This window comes from Erythrolamprus reginae, chromosome 10 (genome assembly GCF_031021105.1).
Source record: "Erythrolamprus reginae isolate rEryReg1 chromosome 10, rEryReg1.hap1, whole genome shotgun sequence".
Lineage (NCBI taxonomy): Eukaryota > Metazoa > Chordata > Lepidosauria > Squamata > Dipsadidae > Erythrolamprus > Erythrolamprus reginae.
Window position 1 is genome coordinate 44433161 of NC_091959.1, and position 15115 is coordinate 44448275.

General features: G+C 43.2%; 1 protein-coding gene across 2 annotated transcripts in view; it reads left to right on the top strand.

The window, feature by feature from the left end:
• The window catches only part of RBM19 (RNA binding motif protein 19), a 96248-nt gene extending 86455 nt beyond the window's left edge, over positions 1-9793 (top strand). The window contains exons 24-25 of one of the 2 annotated variants that reach the window (XM_070762971.1): positions 4161-4275; positions 8808-9793. In XM_070762971.1, coding sequence (XP_070619072.1) covers positions 4161-4252 — 92 coding nt within the window. In that variant the 3' untranslated portion in view covers positions 4253-4275; positions 8808-9793. The remainder of the gene's footprint in view (positions 1-4160; positions 4276-8807) is intronic. The other variant, XM_070762972.1, reaches the window with a different exon arrangement.
• Positions 9794-15115: the final 5322 nt, after the last annotated feature.

A 15115-nucleotide genomic window follows, 5' to 3' on the forward strand; every position in this document is an offset into this window, starting at 1 on the left:
CCGCGGAAAACCCCTATAGGTATGGAGCAGCTCAACGCGGTCAACTTTTGACTCTTCTGCAAAACTTTTAGCTGAGGTCAACAAAAGGATTTTTGTACAGATCCAAGGAGCTGGGTTGGGGGTGGGAATGATTGCTTTCATGGTAGCTTTTTTTGCACTTTTCTCTTAAACCTTCCTTAGTTTCTTTTTCTTAGCAATTACCGGAGCCAGAAAGAGCAAGGGGGGGAAGGGTAGGGACGTAGAGGAAAGTGTTGGAAAAAGCTGACACATCTGCACAGTGGCAGAAGTGAAGGTTCCTAGAATCCAATAATGTACCACTAAGCGAAATAACACGAGGCATTCCACTTTAGTGGTTTTACTTAGGAATACTCTTAAATTATTGTATTTTATTCCAAATTTCCTTTCAGGCTGTGTTTTATTCCAAATTTCATTTTAATTCATCTTTTATTCCAAATTTCATTTTAATTAGTCTTTTATTCCAAATTTCATTTTAATTAGTCTTTTATTCCAAATTTCATTTTAATTAGTCTTTTATTCCAAATTTCATTTAATTCATCTTTTATTCCAAATTTCATTTCGGACTGTGTTTTATTCCAAATTTTATTTTAAGACTGTGTTTTATTCCAACTTCATTTTAATTCATCTTTTATTCCAAATTTCATTTTAATTCGTCTTTTATTCCAAATTTCATTTCGGACTGTGTTTTATTCCAAATTTTATTTAAGACTGTGTTTTATTCCAACTTCATTTTAATTCGTCTTTTATTCCAAATTTCATTTTAATTCATCTTTCATTCCAAATTTCATTTCGGACTGTGTTTTATTCCAAATTTTATTTTAAGACTGTGTTTTATTCCAACTTCATTTTAATTCGTCTTTTATTCCAAATTTCATTTAAAATGGTTATTTTATCCTATTCCATTTTATAATCGCTTTTTATAGAATAGAAGGAATGGAATGGAGTGAAATAGAATGGAATAGAATTATTTTTGGGGGGGTTTGGTGCTATTTATTTATTTATTTATTTATTTATTTATTTATTTATTTTCAATTTTTATGCCGCCCTTCTCCTTAGACTCAGGGCGGCTTACAACATGTTAGCAATAGCACTTTTTAACAGAGCCAGCATATTGCCCCCACAATCCGGGTTCTCATTTTACCCACCTCGGAAGGATGGAAGGCTGAGTCAACCTTGAGCTGATGATGAGATTTGAACTGCTGACCTACTGATCTGCAGACAGCTTCAGTGGCCTGCAGTACAGCACTCTACCTGCTGCGCCACCGCAGCTATATAATACAATGTCTTGGGTTAAACATATAAATACAAAAAGAAGAAAAAAGGCAACAACAAATACAAACAAAGCCAAATACAACAAATGACAAATACAACCACCAACACCCAGCTGTCTTAATAGACATATTTCTTACCTTATAGCATTTCTATGGCATATAGTACCAGCGGCAAATCTTCGTTCTATGTAAAGACCTTTAAAAAAATTAGAATTCTTTATTGGCCAAGTGTGATTGGACACACAAGGAATTTGTCTTTGGTGCACAGGCTCCCAGTGTCCATAAAAGAAAAAGATACATTTGTCAAGAATCAGGAGGCACAACACTTAATGATTGTCATAGGGGTCAAATAAGCAATGAGGAAACAATTAATATTAATAAAAATCTTAAGGATACAAGCAACAAGTTACAGTCTTAAGTGGAGGAAATGGGTGATGGGAAGGATGAGAAAAACCTAGTAGAAATAGAAGTGCAGACAGTGAATAGTTTGACAGTGTTGAGGGAATTATTTGTTTAGCAGAGCGATGGCGTTCGGGGAAAAATGTTCTTGTGTCTAGTTATCTTGGTGTGTGGTGCTCTGTAGCGATATTTTGAGCTTAAGAAAGAGAAAGGACTAGGGGTGGCACAATAAAGAGAAGAGGGAGTTGGCTTATCCTCCAGAGCAGGGGTCTCCAGCCTTGGGAACTTTAAGCATGGAGGACTTCAACTCCCAGAATTCTCCAGCCAGCTTTCCTGGCTGCAGAATTCTGGGAATTGAAGTCCTCCAGGCTTAAAAGTTCCCAAGGTTGGAGACCCCTGCTCCAGAGCACCTGAAGGCAGAAAAAGAAGTAATGGGTGGAAGATTCTACCGTGTTTCCCCGAAAGTAAGACAGTGTCTTACTTTCTTTTTACCCCCAAAAGCCCCACTACGTCTTACTTTCGGGGTATGTCTTACATTGGAAAAAAATTGAAAGGGTCCTTTCAGCGGCGCAGCAGCGAGGAGGCGAAGATTGGGGTTTCCCCTTTGCGTGGGCGGCGGGGAAGACCCAGGGAAGATTCTTCGGCCGCCCGGCCTCTGATCCGCTCGGCAGCGCGGCAGCAGCCCTGGCGGCGATCCTCTCGGCGGTGCAGCAGCGAAGAGCCGAAGATCGGGGTTTCTCCTTTGCGTGGGCGGCGGGGAAGACCCAGGGAAGGTTTCTTCGGCCGCCCAGCAGCTGATCTGCTCGGCAGCGCGGCAGCAGCCCTGGCGGCGGTTCCCTCGGCAGTGCGGTGGCAGGGAGAGGCTTGCGGCCGCCGAGCAGGTGGGAGAGCTCGGCGGCAAGGCACAAAGGATTTCCCTCGGTGCACGCGTGGAGCCGCAGACGCGTGTCGGGGAAGCGTGTGTCTGGAGGGGAGGAGCCACTCTGCGCAGTTGGGCAGCCCCACCTGCCTGCCGGAAAGGAGGCGGGCGAAGGAGGGCGCAGCTCCGGCTGCTCGCCTCGGAGCCGGTCGGCCTCGCTGGCCGCTTGCAGCCAAGCCTCGGCAGGACTCGGTTGCTGGGACGAGCGCCTTCGCTGCAAGCCGCCGCCCGCCTCGGCTCGCTTCGGACCAGCGCCGTCCTTCGCTTTGCCAAGCCGGGGAAGAGGCGGTGGCGGCGAGGCGAAGGCGAGGGGCACGCGGGGAGCTTGGAAGCGACGTCATCGGGCTCCCCCCCCCCCCCGGCAATACCCCCGTGTTTCCCCGAAAGTAAGACATATGTCTAACTTTTGGGGTACGGCTTATATTAGCCGACCCCCCTGAAACCCCCAATACGTCTTACAACTTTTTTCCCCAGCATTTTTTTGGGGGGAAATATTTTTCCATGCATATTTTATTATTAATAAGTAATTTAAAAATATACCGATACTTCAAAATAACATTAATGAGGCAAACTGTTTTATTATTTATATATTTATATTGACAAAATTGAACGGGTCCAAAGACGGGCTACAAGAATGGTGGAAGGTCTTAAGCATAAAACGTATCAGGAAAGACTTAATGAACTCAATCTGTAGAGTCTGGAGGACAGAAGGAAAAGGGGAGACAGTATTGAAACATTTAAATATGTTAAAGGGTTAAATAAGATCCAGGAGGGAAGTGTTTTTAATAGGAAAGTGAACACAAGAACAAGGGGACACAATCTGAAGTTAGTTGGGGGAAAGATCAAAAGCAACATGAGAAAATATTATTTGACTGAAAGAGTAGTAGATCCTTGGAACAAACTTCCAGCAGACGTGGTTGGTAAATCCACAGTAACTGAATTTAAACAGGCCTGGGATAAACATATATCCATCCTAAGACAAAATATAGGAAATAGTGTAAGGGCAGACTAGATGGACCATGAGGTCTTTTTCTGCCGTCAGTCTTCTATGTTTCTATGTTTCTAAGATCATAACAGAGAGATCCAACCTCGATGTAGACATGAGAAAAATCAACAATGGCTTGCTTCCAGAAGTTGTGGGAGCTCCATCAGTGGAGGTTTTCACGAAAAGAATTGGACAGCCATTTGTCCGGAATGGTATGGGGCAGAGGTCTTCAAACTTGGCAACTTTAAGACTTGAGGACTTCAACTCCCAGAATTCTTCAGCCAGAGCTCCGGCTGAAGAATTCTGGGAGTTGAAGTCCACAAGTCTTAAAGTTGCCAAGTTTGGGGACCCCTGATATGGGATCTCCTGCTGGAGCAGGGGGCTGGACTAGATGACCCCCAAGGTCCCTTCCAGGTGTATTATTCTGCATTCTGTAAGCCTGGTTAGTGCTATCTGCCTGGGCCCTAGGGCATCTCCACTAGGACAGTGTTGGGGTTACTTGACTAAGGAGACAGAAAACTTGTTGCTCTGCCACTTCCACTCAACGGTGTCATTTTGTCTTACCCAGATCCACCCGTCAAGAAAAAGCGGACAGCCATTTTAGAAGAAATCATGGGGAAGCTTGAGGATGATGAAGGAGACAATGAGGAGACTAGCTAGAATCGCCACTTCGAAACCTAAAGGTATGTGAAGTATCCTGTTTCTAAGGAATTTGATTGAGATCTTCACTTGGTCCTCACCAATACAATTTATCTCCTTACAGGGTTTTGGTTTTGTTGTTGTTTCTTCTTCTTCTTCTTCTTCTTCTTCTTCTTCTTCTTCTTCTTCTTCTTCTTCTTCTTCTTCTTCTTCTTCTTCTCCTTCTCCTTCTCCTTCTCCTTCTCCTTCTCCTTCTCTTCTTCCTCTTCCTTCTTCTCTTCCTCCTGTTCTTCCTCCTCCTCCTCCTTTTTCTCTTCCTCCTCCTTCTCTTCCTCCTGTTCCCTTTCTTTCTTCTCCTTCTCCTTCTCTCTTCTCTCCTCCTGTTCTTCTTCTTTCTTCTTCTTCTCTTCTCCGTCTTCTCTTCTCCTTCTTCTCTTCCTCCTGTTCTTTCTCCTCCTCCTACTCCTCCTCCTTTTCCTCCTGTTCTTCTTTCTTCTCCTCCTCCTAGTCCTCCTCCTTCTTCTTCCCCTTCCTCTTCTCCTCCTCCTCCTCCTTCTTCCCCTTCCTCTTCTCCTCCTCCTCTTCCTTCTTCCCCCTTTCTTCTTCTTTTCCCTCATCTTCCTCCTCCTCCTCCCTCTAACCCTCCTCTTCTTCTCCCTCCTCCTGCTGATGGTTGCAATGTCCCCTTTGCCTACAAGCCAATCCAAGGTGGGTAGCCCGATTCATTTTACGAGCGCGTCAGCTAACTTAACAACTATGTCAAGGATGGCATTAAACGGGTCAAAACTCACTTGCCTCATTGGAGCGATGGACGTTTGGGGCTCAAAACTTGGCCCGTAAGGCAAAGGCTTCGTGTACAGGTGGCCGATAGCTCCTATGACACACACCTGGCTTGGTAGGAGACGAGGCAGATTTGCCAGATTAATCCTCTGCAGACGAAAAAGCTATTTCCCATGGTGTTTCTGCAATAAGCCCAAGCTTCCAGGGGTATCCGTTTATCCCTGTGGAAGACCATCCTTTCCTGACGCCTCGGGGTCCTTTCGCAGCATGTATGGGGTGGAGAGGACAAAAGAGGGCAGCCCAGAGTTAATCCCAGCTAAAGCAGCTTCTAAATTCCACCAGAATTTATTGCCTGTAGGATCAAGACCCCTAACTCCCTGGGAAGTCAGAGATGGAGAGAGAAGGGCAGAACGCTGAGGGTTAGCGTGGTCAAGCCTTCACTTAAATCCTTCAGGATTTGGGAAAGAACATCCGAATCTTTTAGGAGTCAAGGGAGAAAATAACACAGTCAAATCCCTTACGAGCTCAGATCTTGGAAGTGGAAATTTTAGCCCACCTTCGGAGCACCAGATGGGAGAGGATCTCATCTTAAGCCTGAAGAGATTAAATCAGTTGATCTCAAAAGTGAGAAGGAGCGGACAGGACACTCCTAAAAGACGATGAAAAATTAATTACTCAGTCTGAGTATTGCATTGGCAGTTCTGTGTTATCAAAAACTTCAGAAGAGAAGGGTTTAGGGGTAGTGATTTCTGACAGTCTCAAAATGGGTGAGCAGTGTGGTCGGACAGTAGGAAAAGCAAGTAGGATGCTTGGCTGCATAGCTAGAGGTATAACAAGCAGGAAGAGGGAGATTGTGATCCCCTTATATAGAGCGCTGGTGAGACCACATTTGGAATAATACTGTGTTCAGTTCTGGAGACCTCACCTACAAAAAGATATTGACAAAATTGAACGGGTCCAAAGACGGGCTACAAGAATGGTGGAAAATCTTAAGCATAAAACGTATCAGGAAAGACTTAATGAACTCAATCTGTATAGTCTGGAGGACAGAAGGAAAAGGGGGGACATGATCGAAACATTTAAATATGTTAAAGGGTTAAAGAAGGTCCAGGAGGGAAGTGTTTTTAATAGGAAAGTGAACACAAGAACAAGGGGACACAATCTGAAGTTAGTTGGGGGAAATATCAAAAGCAATGTGAGAAAATATTATTTCACTGAAAGAGTAGTAGATCCTTGCAACAAACTTCCAGCAGACGTGGTTGGTAAATCCACAGTAACTGAATTTAAACATGCCTGGGATAAACATATATCCATTGTAAGATGAAATACAGGAAATAGTATAAGGGCAGACTAGATGGACCATGAGGTCTTTTTCTGCCGTCAGTCTTCTATGTTTCTATGTTTCTTATTGGCAAAATATATACATTTTTGATTTGTTATGAAACAGAAGTGGAGATTGTAAAAGAAAATGTGATAAGCTGGGGAATAAATTTTGGTTACACAATTGAACTGGGAAAAATTATGGACTAATAATTGGCAGACGACAAAATCGACCGCATTCAAGGAAAACCAACTAAAAAAGTTTTACATTTGGCTTAGCCCCTTATGAGTATTTGGCTCAGCAGCAAAAATGTGGGGTCAGCTGAGGACTACCTACATCCAAGACTCTAGTCCGCCAATTTGAACGAGCACCAGATAAGGATAAAAACAGAATTTGAGAGGAAATTGGATCACATTTATGGCAACGTAAAGGCTCTAAGCTGATGACAAGCTTAACGCCACCTCCACTGCGGTTTTGCCTTCTCTTCTATACCAAGCCAGAAAATTTACCTCTAGGGCAGTGATTTTCAACCTTTTTTGAGCCGCGGCACATTTTTTACATTTATGAAACCCTAGGGCACATTGAGCGGGGGAGGGGAGGGGGGCTAAAAAAAGTTTGGGCAAAAAAATTATCTCTCTCTCTCTTCCTCCCCTTTGCTCTGTTTCTCCCTCTTTCCCTTCCTTCCTCTTTCTCTCTCTCCATCCCTCTTTATCTTCCTTCCTTCCTCTCTATTTTGCTCTTTCTCTCTCCCTCCCTACCTCCCTCTATATCTTTCTCTCTCCCTCCTTCCCTCCCTCTCTTTCTCTCTCTCTTGTTTTCTTTCTCTCTCTTGCTCTCTCTGTCTTTCTCTCTTTCTCTCTCTTGTTCTCTTTCTCTCGCGCTCTTGCTCTTTCTTTCTTTTTCTTTCTTTCTCTCTTTCTTTCTCTCTCTCTTGCTTTCTCTCTCTCTTGCTTTCTTTCTCTCTGAGCTTCGCGGCACACCTGACCATGTCTCGCGGCACACTAGTGTGCCACGGCACACTGGTTGAAAAACACTGCTCTAGGGGAACATCCAAGTTAAAAGGACACCGACAAGAGTTAGGGAGGTCTCTGCTACTTGTACTTGGGCGTCATCTCTTCCCTCCCCGTGTAATTTTTTTTTTTTTCATGGCAAGCCAAGTCTCCCCGTAAGACGCCTTCTGTGGTCTTCAGCAGCCGGGAAAGGATTAGTGCGAGCAGAGTAGGTAGGCTTTGGCAAACAGAAACCCAGCTTGGTTTCAACATCGAATTCAATTTGTTCTGCTGGGATTGATATGTGAAATGCTTGCCAGTCAGATGCTCGGGGTTACCGGGGGTTGAGAAACGGGGAGGGGAGAGTTAGGGGTGGGACGTTGGAGGAGAGGAGAAGGGGACAGACGCTCTTCTAAAAATCTTATGTAGAGTTTTATGGAAATCTTTTTTAAAATATATATGTATGTATATGGATATATATGTTTTTGTAGATTTTCACAGGTACAGTTCCAACAACTCAAAAGAGAGATTCCGGGAGGGAAGAAGGAAGGAAGGAAGGAAGGAAGGAAGGAAGGAAGGAAGGAAGGAAGGAAGGAAGGAAGGAAAGATGGAAGGAAGGAAGGAAAGATGGAAGGAAGGAAGGAAGGAAGGGAGGAAAGATGGATGGAAGGAAGGAAGGAAGGAAGGATTTGCAAGAAAACAGCTAAGCTCAGGGACCGCCAAGAACCCCACAGTCCTCTCTTCCTTTTCCTCTTCCTCCTCCCCTCCTCCTTCCTTCCTTCCTTTTCTTTTTTTTAAAAAAATATTTAAACTTTTATTGTTAAAAAAAGGATAATTCATAAAATTGTTATTACAGATCCAATACAGTTTCATTTAACATATTAATATTGCAAATCCCTCCTTTTCTTCCCGCTCTTCTTCCCTCTCCTACTTTTGCTCCTCCTCTCTTCCTTCTTCTCTTCCTTCTCCTCCTCGTCTTCCTCCACTCTTCCTCTTTTCCTCCTTCTCTTCCTCTTCCTTCCAGCCTCCCCCTCCCTCTTCCTTTTGCTCCCCCTCCTCCTCCTTCCCCTCCTCCTCCTTCTCCTCTTTTTCCTCCTCCTCTCCCTCTCTTCTTCCCTCCTCTTCCTCTCCCTTCTTCTCCTCTTCCTCCGGCTTTTCCCCCTTCTCTTCCTTTTCTTCCTTTTCTTTTCCCCCTCATCTTTCTTCTCTTCCTCCTCCCTTCCGTCTCACCCTTCCCTCCTCCTTTTCCTCCTCCTCTTCCTTTTCTTCCTCCTCCTCCTCTTCTTCCTCCCTCTTTGTGAGAAGATTCTCATTTTATCTGCCTAACAAGACTCCTTGTGAAATAATTTGGCCTATGATTGGCACTGGTTTTAATAGCTTTATTGTTTTTAAATATCCAGGGTGGAGGGGAGAGAGAGAGAGGGTTGTTGTTGTTGTTGTTGTTGTTGTTGTTGTTGTGACTTTTTGTTTTTTCACTCTGTAACAGCGGTGTCGCACAGCAGTGAGTCACAGCTACAAGACATGTGTCTTACACCACATTCATTTCGGTATAAGGACGGTTGGTAATCCCACATCTGGGAGAAATTCCCACTCTGGTTTTTTTTCTCAGCTCCGGTCAAAAAAATAAATAAACTCAGGAGGCTACACAGGTCTCCGCGCCCGCCGAAGGGATTTGCGTCAGAGTTCTCCGGGCGATCGATTTCGACAGAGCTTTCCCCTCCAGGGGAGGAAGACAAAGGAAAGGGAGAATTTAAACCCAAGATGTGTTAATTGGATTAGCAGCTTTCGCGGCCTACCTGGGGAAAAGGATCACCTCTTTTCCAAAAAAAGAAATAAAATAAAAGCCAGCATTACATGAAGGAAATCCTGGTTTGTTTCTTGCCAACATAGGAGGATGCCAGACTGTTTGGATGCTGCTTTTTTCTTTCTGAATGTTCTTTCTGTGCCAACTCAGGAAGCACAAACTGCCCAAGGAGCTGCTGATACAGTTCTACAGAGGAATCATTGAGTCTGTCATCTGCACCTCTATAATTGTCTGGTTTGGTGCTGCAACACAACAAGACCGACACAGACTTCAGAGGAGAATCAGAACTGCAGAAAAAACAATTACTGCCTTCCATTGAGGACCCATACACTGCACGAGTCAAAAAGAGGGCGGTGAAAATATTTACTGACCCCTTGCATCCTGGACACAAACTTTTTCAACTCCTTCCCTCAAAATGTCGCTACAGAGCAATGCACACCAAGAAAACTAGACCCAAGAACAATTTTTTCCCAAACGCCATCACTCTGCTAAACAAATAACTCCCTCAACACTGTCAAACCTTTTACTAAGTCTGCACTATTATTACTACTAGTTTTTCCCATCATTCCTATCACACTTTTCCTCCCACTTAGGATTGTAATGTGTTGTTTGTATCTTAAGATTTTTATTAAATTGTTTCCTGACTGCCAATAAAGAATTCTATTCTATTCTACTCTGCTCTGTTCTACTCTACTCTACTATATTCTATTCCATTCTATTCTTATTCTTATTCCATACTCTATTCCATTCCATTCCAATTATTTCCTATTCTATTCCATTCTATTCTCCTCTTCTCTTTCCTCCCATATATGACTGTATGACTGTAACTTGTTGCTTGTATCCTTAAGATTTTTATTAATATGGATTGTTTCCTCATTGCTTATTTGACCCCTATGACAATCATTAAGTGTTGTAGATAGATAGAATTCTTTATTGGCCAAGTGTGATTGGAAACACAAGGAATTTGTCTTTGGTGCGTAGGCTCTCAATATACATTTGTCAAGAATCGTGAGGTTACAACACTTAATGATTGTCATAGGGGTCAAATAAGCAACGAAGAAACAATCAATATTAATAAAAATCTTAAGGATACAAGCAACAAGATACAGTCTGACCCCTTGCATCATAAGTGGGAGGAAATGGGTGACATGAGTGATGGGAAAAAACAATGTTGAGGGGATTATGATTCCTTCACGATTCTTGACAAATTTATCTTTTCTTTTATGTACACTGAGAGCCTATGCCCCCAAGACAAATTCCTTGTGTGTCCAATAACACTTGGCCAATAAAGAATTCTATTCTATTCTATTCCATTCTATTCTATTCTGTCTTTTCTTTTATGTACACTGAGAGCCTATGCCCCCAAGACAAATTCCTTGTCTGTCCAATCACACTTGGCCAATAAAGAATTCTATTCTATTCCATTCTATTCTATTCTGTCTTTTCTTTTATGTACACTGAGAGCCTATGCCCCCAAGACAAATTCCTTGTGTGTCCAATCACACTTGGCCAATAAAGAATTCTATTCTATTCTATTATGTCTTTTCTTTTATGTACACTGAGAGCCTATGCCCCCAAGACAAATTCCTTGTGTGTCCAATCACACTTGGCCAATAAAGAATTCTATTCTATTCTACTATTCTATTCTATTCTATTCTATTCTATTCTGTCTTTTCTTTTATGTACACTGAGAGCCTATGCCCCCAAGACAAATTCCTTGTGTGTCCAATCACACTTGGCCAATAAAGAATTCTATTCTATTCTATTCTGTCTTTTCTTTTATGTACACTGAGAGCCTATTCACCAAAGACAAATTCCTTGTGTGTCCAATCACACTTGGCCAATAAAGAATTCTATTCTATTCTATTCTATTCCATTCTATTCTATTATGTCTTTTCTTTTATGTACACTGAGAGCCTATGCACCAAAAGACAAATTCCTTGTGTGTCCAATCACACTTGGCCAATAAAGAATTCTTCTATTTTTGGCACATCGCGCCTGTGGGGTAAACAATGTCTTTGCCAGCCTGACATCCTTTCTCAGCCGTCGGTGGTGTTTGCGGTATCGAAGCGTCGTCGTTCGCGGCCTTCTGTTTTCCTTTTAAAATATATTCATTCCGCGAGCCGGAGAGAGGAGGACGAGCAAAACGGCCTAGCGGGGGAGCCGAGATTTGAGATTTATCCATTCATGAATAATAATCAGGCTGAGTAATTCACAGTAAATGGGTACCCAAATTGGCTAATAAGGAAGGCTTTCACCTCAAACTGGAAATTGGGCAAGGGACCGAGAATATCAACAGACGCTGGCTACAGCGCCCGCGCGTGTGTGAACGGGGATGTGACCTGAATCGGCGAAATATGCAAACCAGCCTCCTCCGTGTGCCAGGAAAATAATCGGGCGGCCGCGTTAGCGGACGAAAAGGGAAGAAGAGAAGTAGAGTTGGCAGCTTGACAGCTAAGCAGCTTTCCATCAAGGGTGGGGGGTGGGGGTCCCCATTGGCGGAGCGGCCTTGGTTAACTTCTTCAGGCAGGAGGGGTCGAAGATTGGGGGCTAAATATCTCAGACCTTTGAAGGAAGGGTAGATAGGGAGGGAGGGAGGAAGGAAAACAGATTCAGGGGGAAGGGAGGAAGGAGGAAGGAAGGAAGGAAGGAAAACAGATTCAGGGAGGAGGAAGGAAGGAAAACAGATTCAGGGAGGAGGAAGGAAGGAAGGAAAACAGATTCAGGGAGAAGGAAGGAAGGAGGAAGGAAGGAAGGAAAACAGATTCAGGGAGAAGAAAGGAAGGGAGGAAGGAAAACAGATTCAGGGGGAAGGAAGGAGGAAGGAAAACAAAGATTCAGAGAGAAGAAAGGAAGGAAAACAGAGATTCAGGGAGAAGAAAGGAAGGAAAACAGATTCAGGGAGAAGGAAGGAAGGAAGGAAAAATTCAGGGAGAAAGAAGGAAAACAAAGATTCAGGAAGAAGGAAGGAAGGAAAACAAAGAGATTAAGGGAGAGGCAGAAGCGAGAAAAAGGTGGCCTAGCTAATGTCCGATAGGTTTGATTCATGCAGGAAGGGGAAAGCCCACTTTGGAATGTTCTCCTGGTCAGAAGGTCGCTCAAGAGAATGTAGAATAATAGTGGGGAAGGGGCCTTGGAGGTCTTCTAATCCAACCCCCAGCTTGAGCAGGAGACTCCATACCAGGGGTCTCCAACCTTGTGTCTAAATAGCTTCCAAAAGTAATTCATCCATATTATCTCATCTATGTCCATACCATCTATCCATCCTCCATCCATCCATATATATTATTTCTCATCTATGTTATATCCATATACCATATCATCCACCCATTATTGTCTGTCTGTGTCTGTCTGTCTGTCTGTCTATCTATCTATCTATCTATCTATCTATATCTATTTATCATCTATCATCTATTTATCATCCATCCATCCATCCATCTATCATCTATCTATCATCTATCCATCCATCTACCTACCTACCTACCGTCTGTCTATCATCTATCTACCTACCATCTATCTATCTATCTATCTATCATCTACCTACCTACCTACCTACCTATTGTCTGTCTATCTATCATCTATCTATCCATCCATCTATCTACCTACCTACCTACCTACCGTCTGTCTATCTATCATCTATCTATCATCTATCCATCCATCTACCTACCTACCTACCGTCTGTCTATCATCTATCTATCTACCTACCATCTGTCTATCATCTATCCATCCATCCACCTACCTACCATCTGTCTGTCTGTCTATCTATCTAATTATCTATCTATCATCTATCCATCCATCTACCTACCTACCTACCGTCTGTCTATCTATCATCTATCTATCTATCATCTACCTACCTACTTTCTGTCTGCCTGTCTGTCTGTCTGTCTGTCTGTCTATCTATCTATCTATCTATCTATCTATCTATCTATCAATCTATCATGGGGGCGCAGTGCTTAAGACTGCAGTACTGCAGGCTACTTCTTCTGCCTTCAGGCTGCCTGCCATTTGGCAGTTCAAATCCCACCAGGCTCAAGGTCGACTCAGCCTTCTGTCCTTCAGAGGTGGGTAAAATGAGGGCCCAGATTGTTAGGGGCAAGAGGCTGATTCTGTAAACCGCTTAGAGAGGGCTGTAAAAGCACTACGAAGCGGTATATAGGTCTAAGGGCTAAACCCAAGAAGGAAGAAGAGCTGAGTAGAAAAATCCAAGGTGGGAGAGAAAGAAAGCAAAATGTTTTCTGCCATTGCAAATTGACTTCTCTGCTCCATTCCAGGCTTTTTCTCAACTCGTTCCGACATGCAGATTCTTGCTTCCGCTTCCAAATTTCTCCTTCCGTTTTTATTCGTTCCTTTCGCCACCAGGGGGCGCAGCCAGCACAATAGACAAGGAACAGCCGAAAGGGACAGGGGACAAGTCAACCAATTAGGGAAGGTCCCCGACTTACGACAGTTCATTTACTGACTGTTCAAAGTTATAACAACAGCGCTGGGGGGAAAAAGCCAAGTTGTGGCCGTTTCTCATTGCAGTCAAGCAGTAGGGAAAGCAAGTAGAATGTTTGGCTGCATAGCTAGAGGTACAACAAGCAGGAAGAGGGAGATTGTGATCTCGCTGTATAGAGCGCTGGGGAGACCCCATTTGGAATAATACTGTGTCCAGTTCTGGAGACCTCACCTACAAAAAGAGATGGATCAAATTGAACAGGTCCAAAGATGGGCTACAAAAATGGTGGAAGGTCTTAAGCCTAAAACATATCAGGAAAGACTTCATGAACTCCATCTGTATAGTCTGGAGGACAGAAGGGAAAAGGGGAACATGATCGAAACATTTAAATGTGTTAAAGGGTTCAATTCAATTCATTAGATTTGTATGCCGCCCCTCTCCGAAGACTCGGGGTGGCTCACAACAATAATAAAAACAATATTCCAACGAAAACAAATCTTATATTAAAAAGCACATAAAACCCTATCATATTTTAAAAAGCAAACAACATATACATACCCAAACATAAATATTAAAAAAAAGCCTGGGGGAAAGGTGTCTCAACTCCCCCATGCCTGGCGGTATAGATGAGTAATTTACAAAAGACAAGGAGTGTGGGGGCAGTTCTAATCTCCGGGGGGGAGATGATTCCAGAGGGCCGGGGCTGCCACAGAGAAGGCTCTTCCCCTGGGGCCCGCCAAACGACATTGTTTGGTCGACGGGACCCGGAGAAGGCCAAATAAAATTCCAGAGGGAAGTGTTTTCAATAGGAAAGTGAACCCAAGAACAAAGGGGCACAATCTGAGGTTAGTTGGGGGAAAGATCAGAAGCCACTTGAGAAAATATTATTTGACTGAAAGAGGAGTAGATCCTTGGAACAAATTTCCAGCAGACGTGATTGGTCAATCCACAGTCACTGAATTTAAACATGCCTGGGATAAACATATATCCATCCTAAGATAAAATACAGGAAATGGTATAAGGGCAGACTAGATGGACCAGAAGGTCTTTTTCTGCCGTCAGGCTTCTATGTTTCTATCTATCTATCTATCTATCTATCTATCTATCTATCTATCTATCTATCTATCTATCTATCTATCTATCTGCCTATCTATCTATCTATCTCTACTTTATCTATAGCTAGCTAGCTAGCTAGCTATTTAATCTATATCTATCTATCTACATTATATCTATCTATACTGCTCAAAAAAATAAAGGGAACACTCAAGAACACATCCTAGATCTGAATGAATGAAATATTCTCATTGAATACTTTGTTCTGTACAAAGTTGAATGTGCACGACAGCAGGTGAAATGGATTGTCCATCAGTGTTGCTTCCTGAGTGGACAGTTTGATCTCACAGAAGTTTGATTTAATTGGAGTTATATTGTGTTGTTTAAGGGTTCCCTTTATTTATTTATTTTTTTGAGCAGTGTCGTTTCCTGCCTCTGTCGCTGTGGCCCGCAACCGAATTTGCATGCAGGCCTTGGCGATGGTGATGCCGTTGCGAAA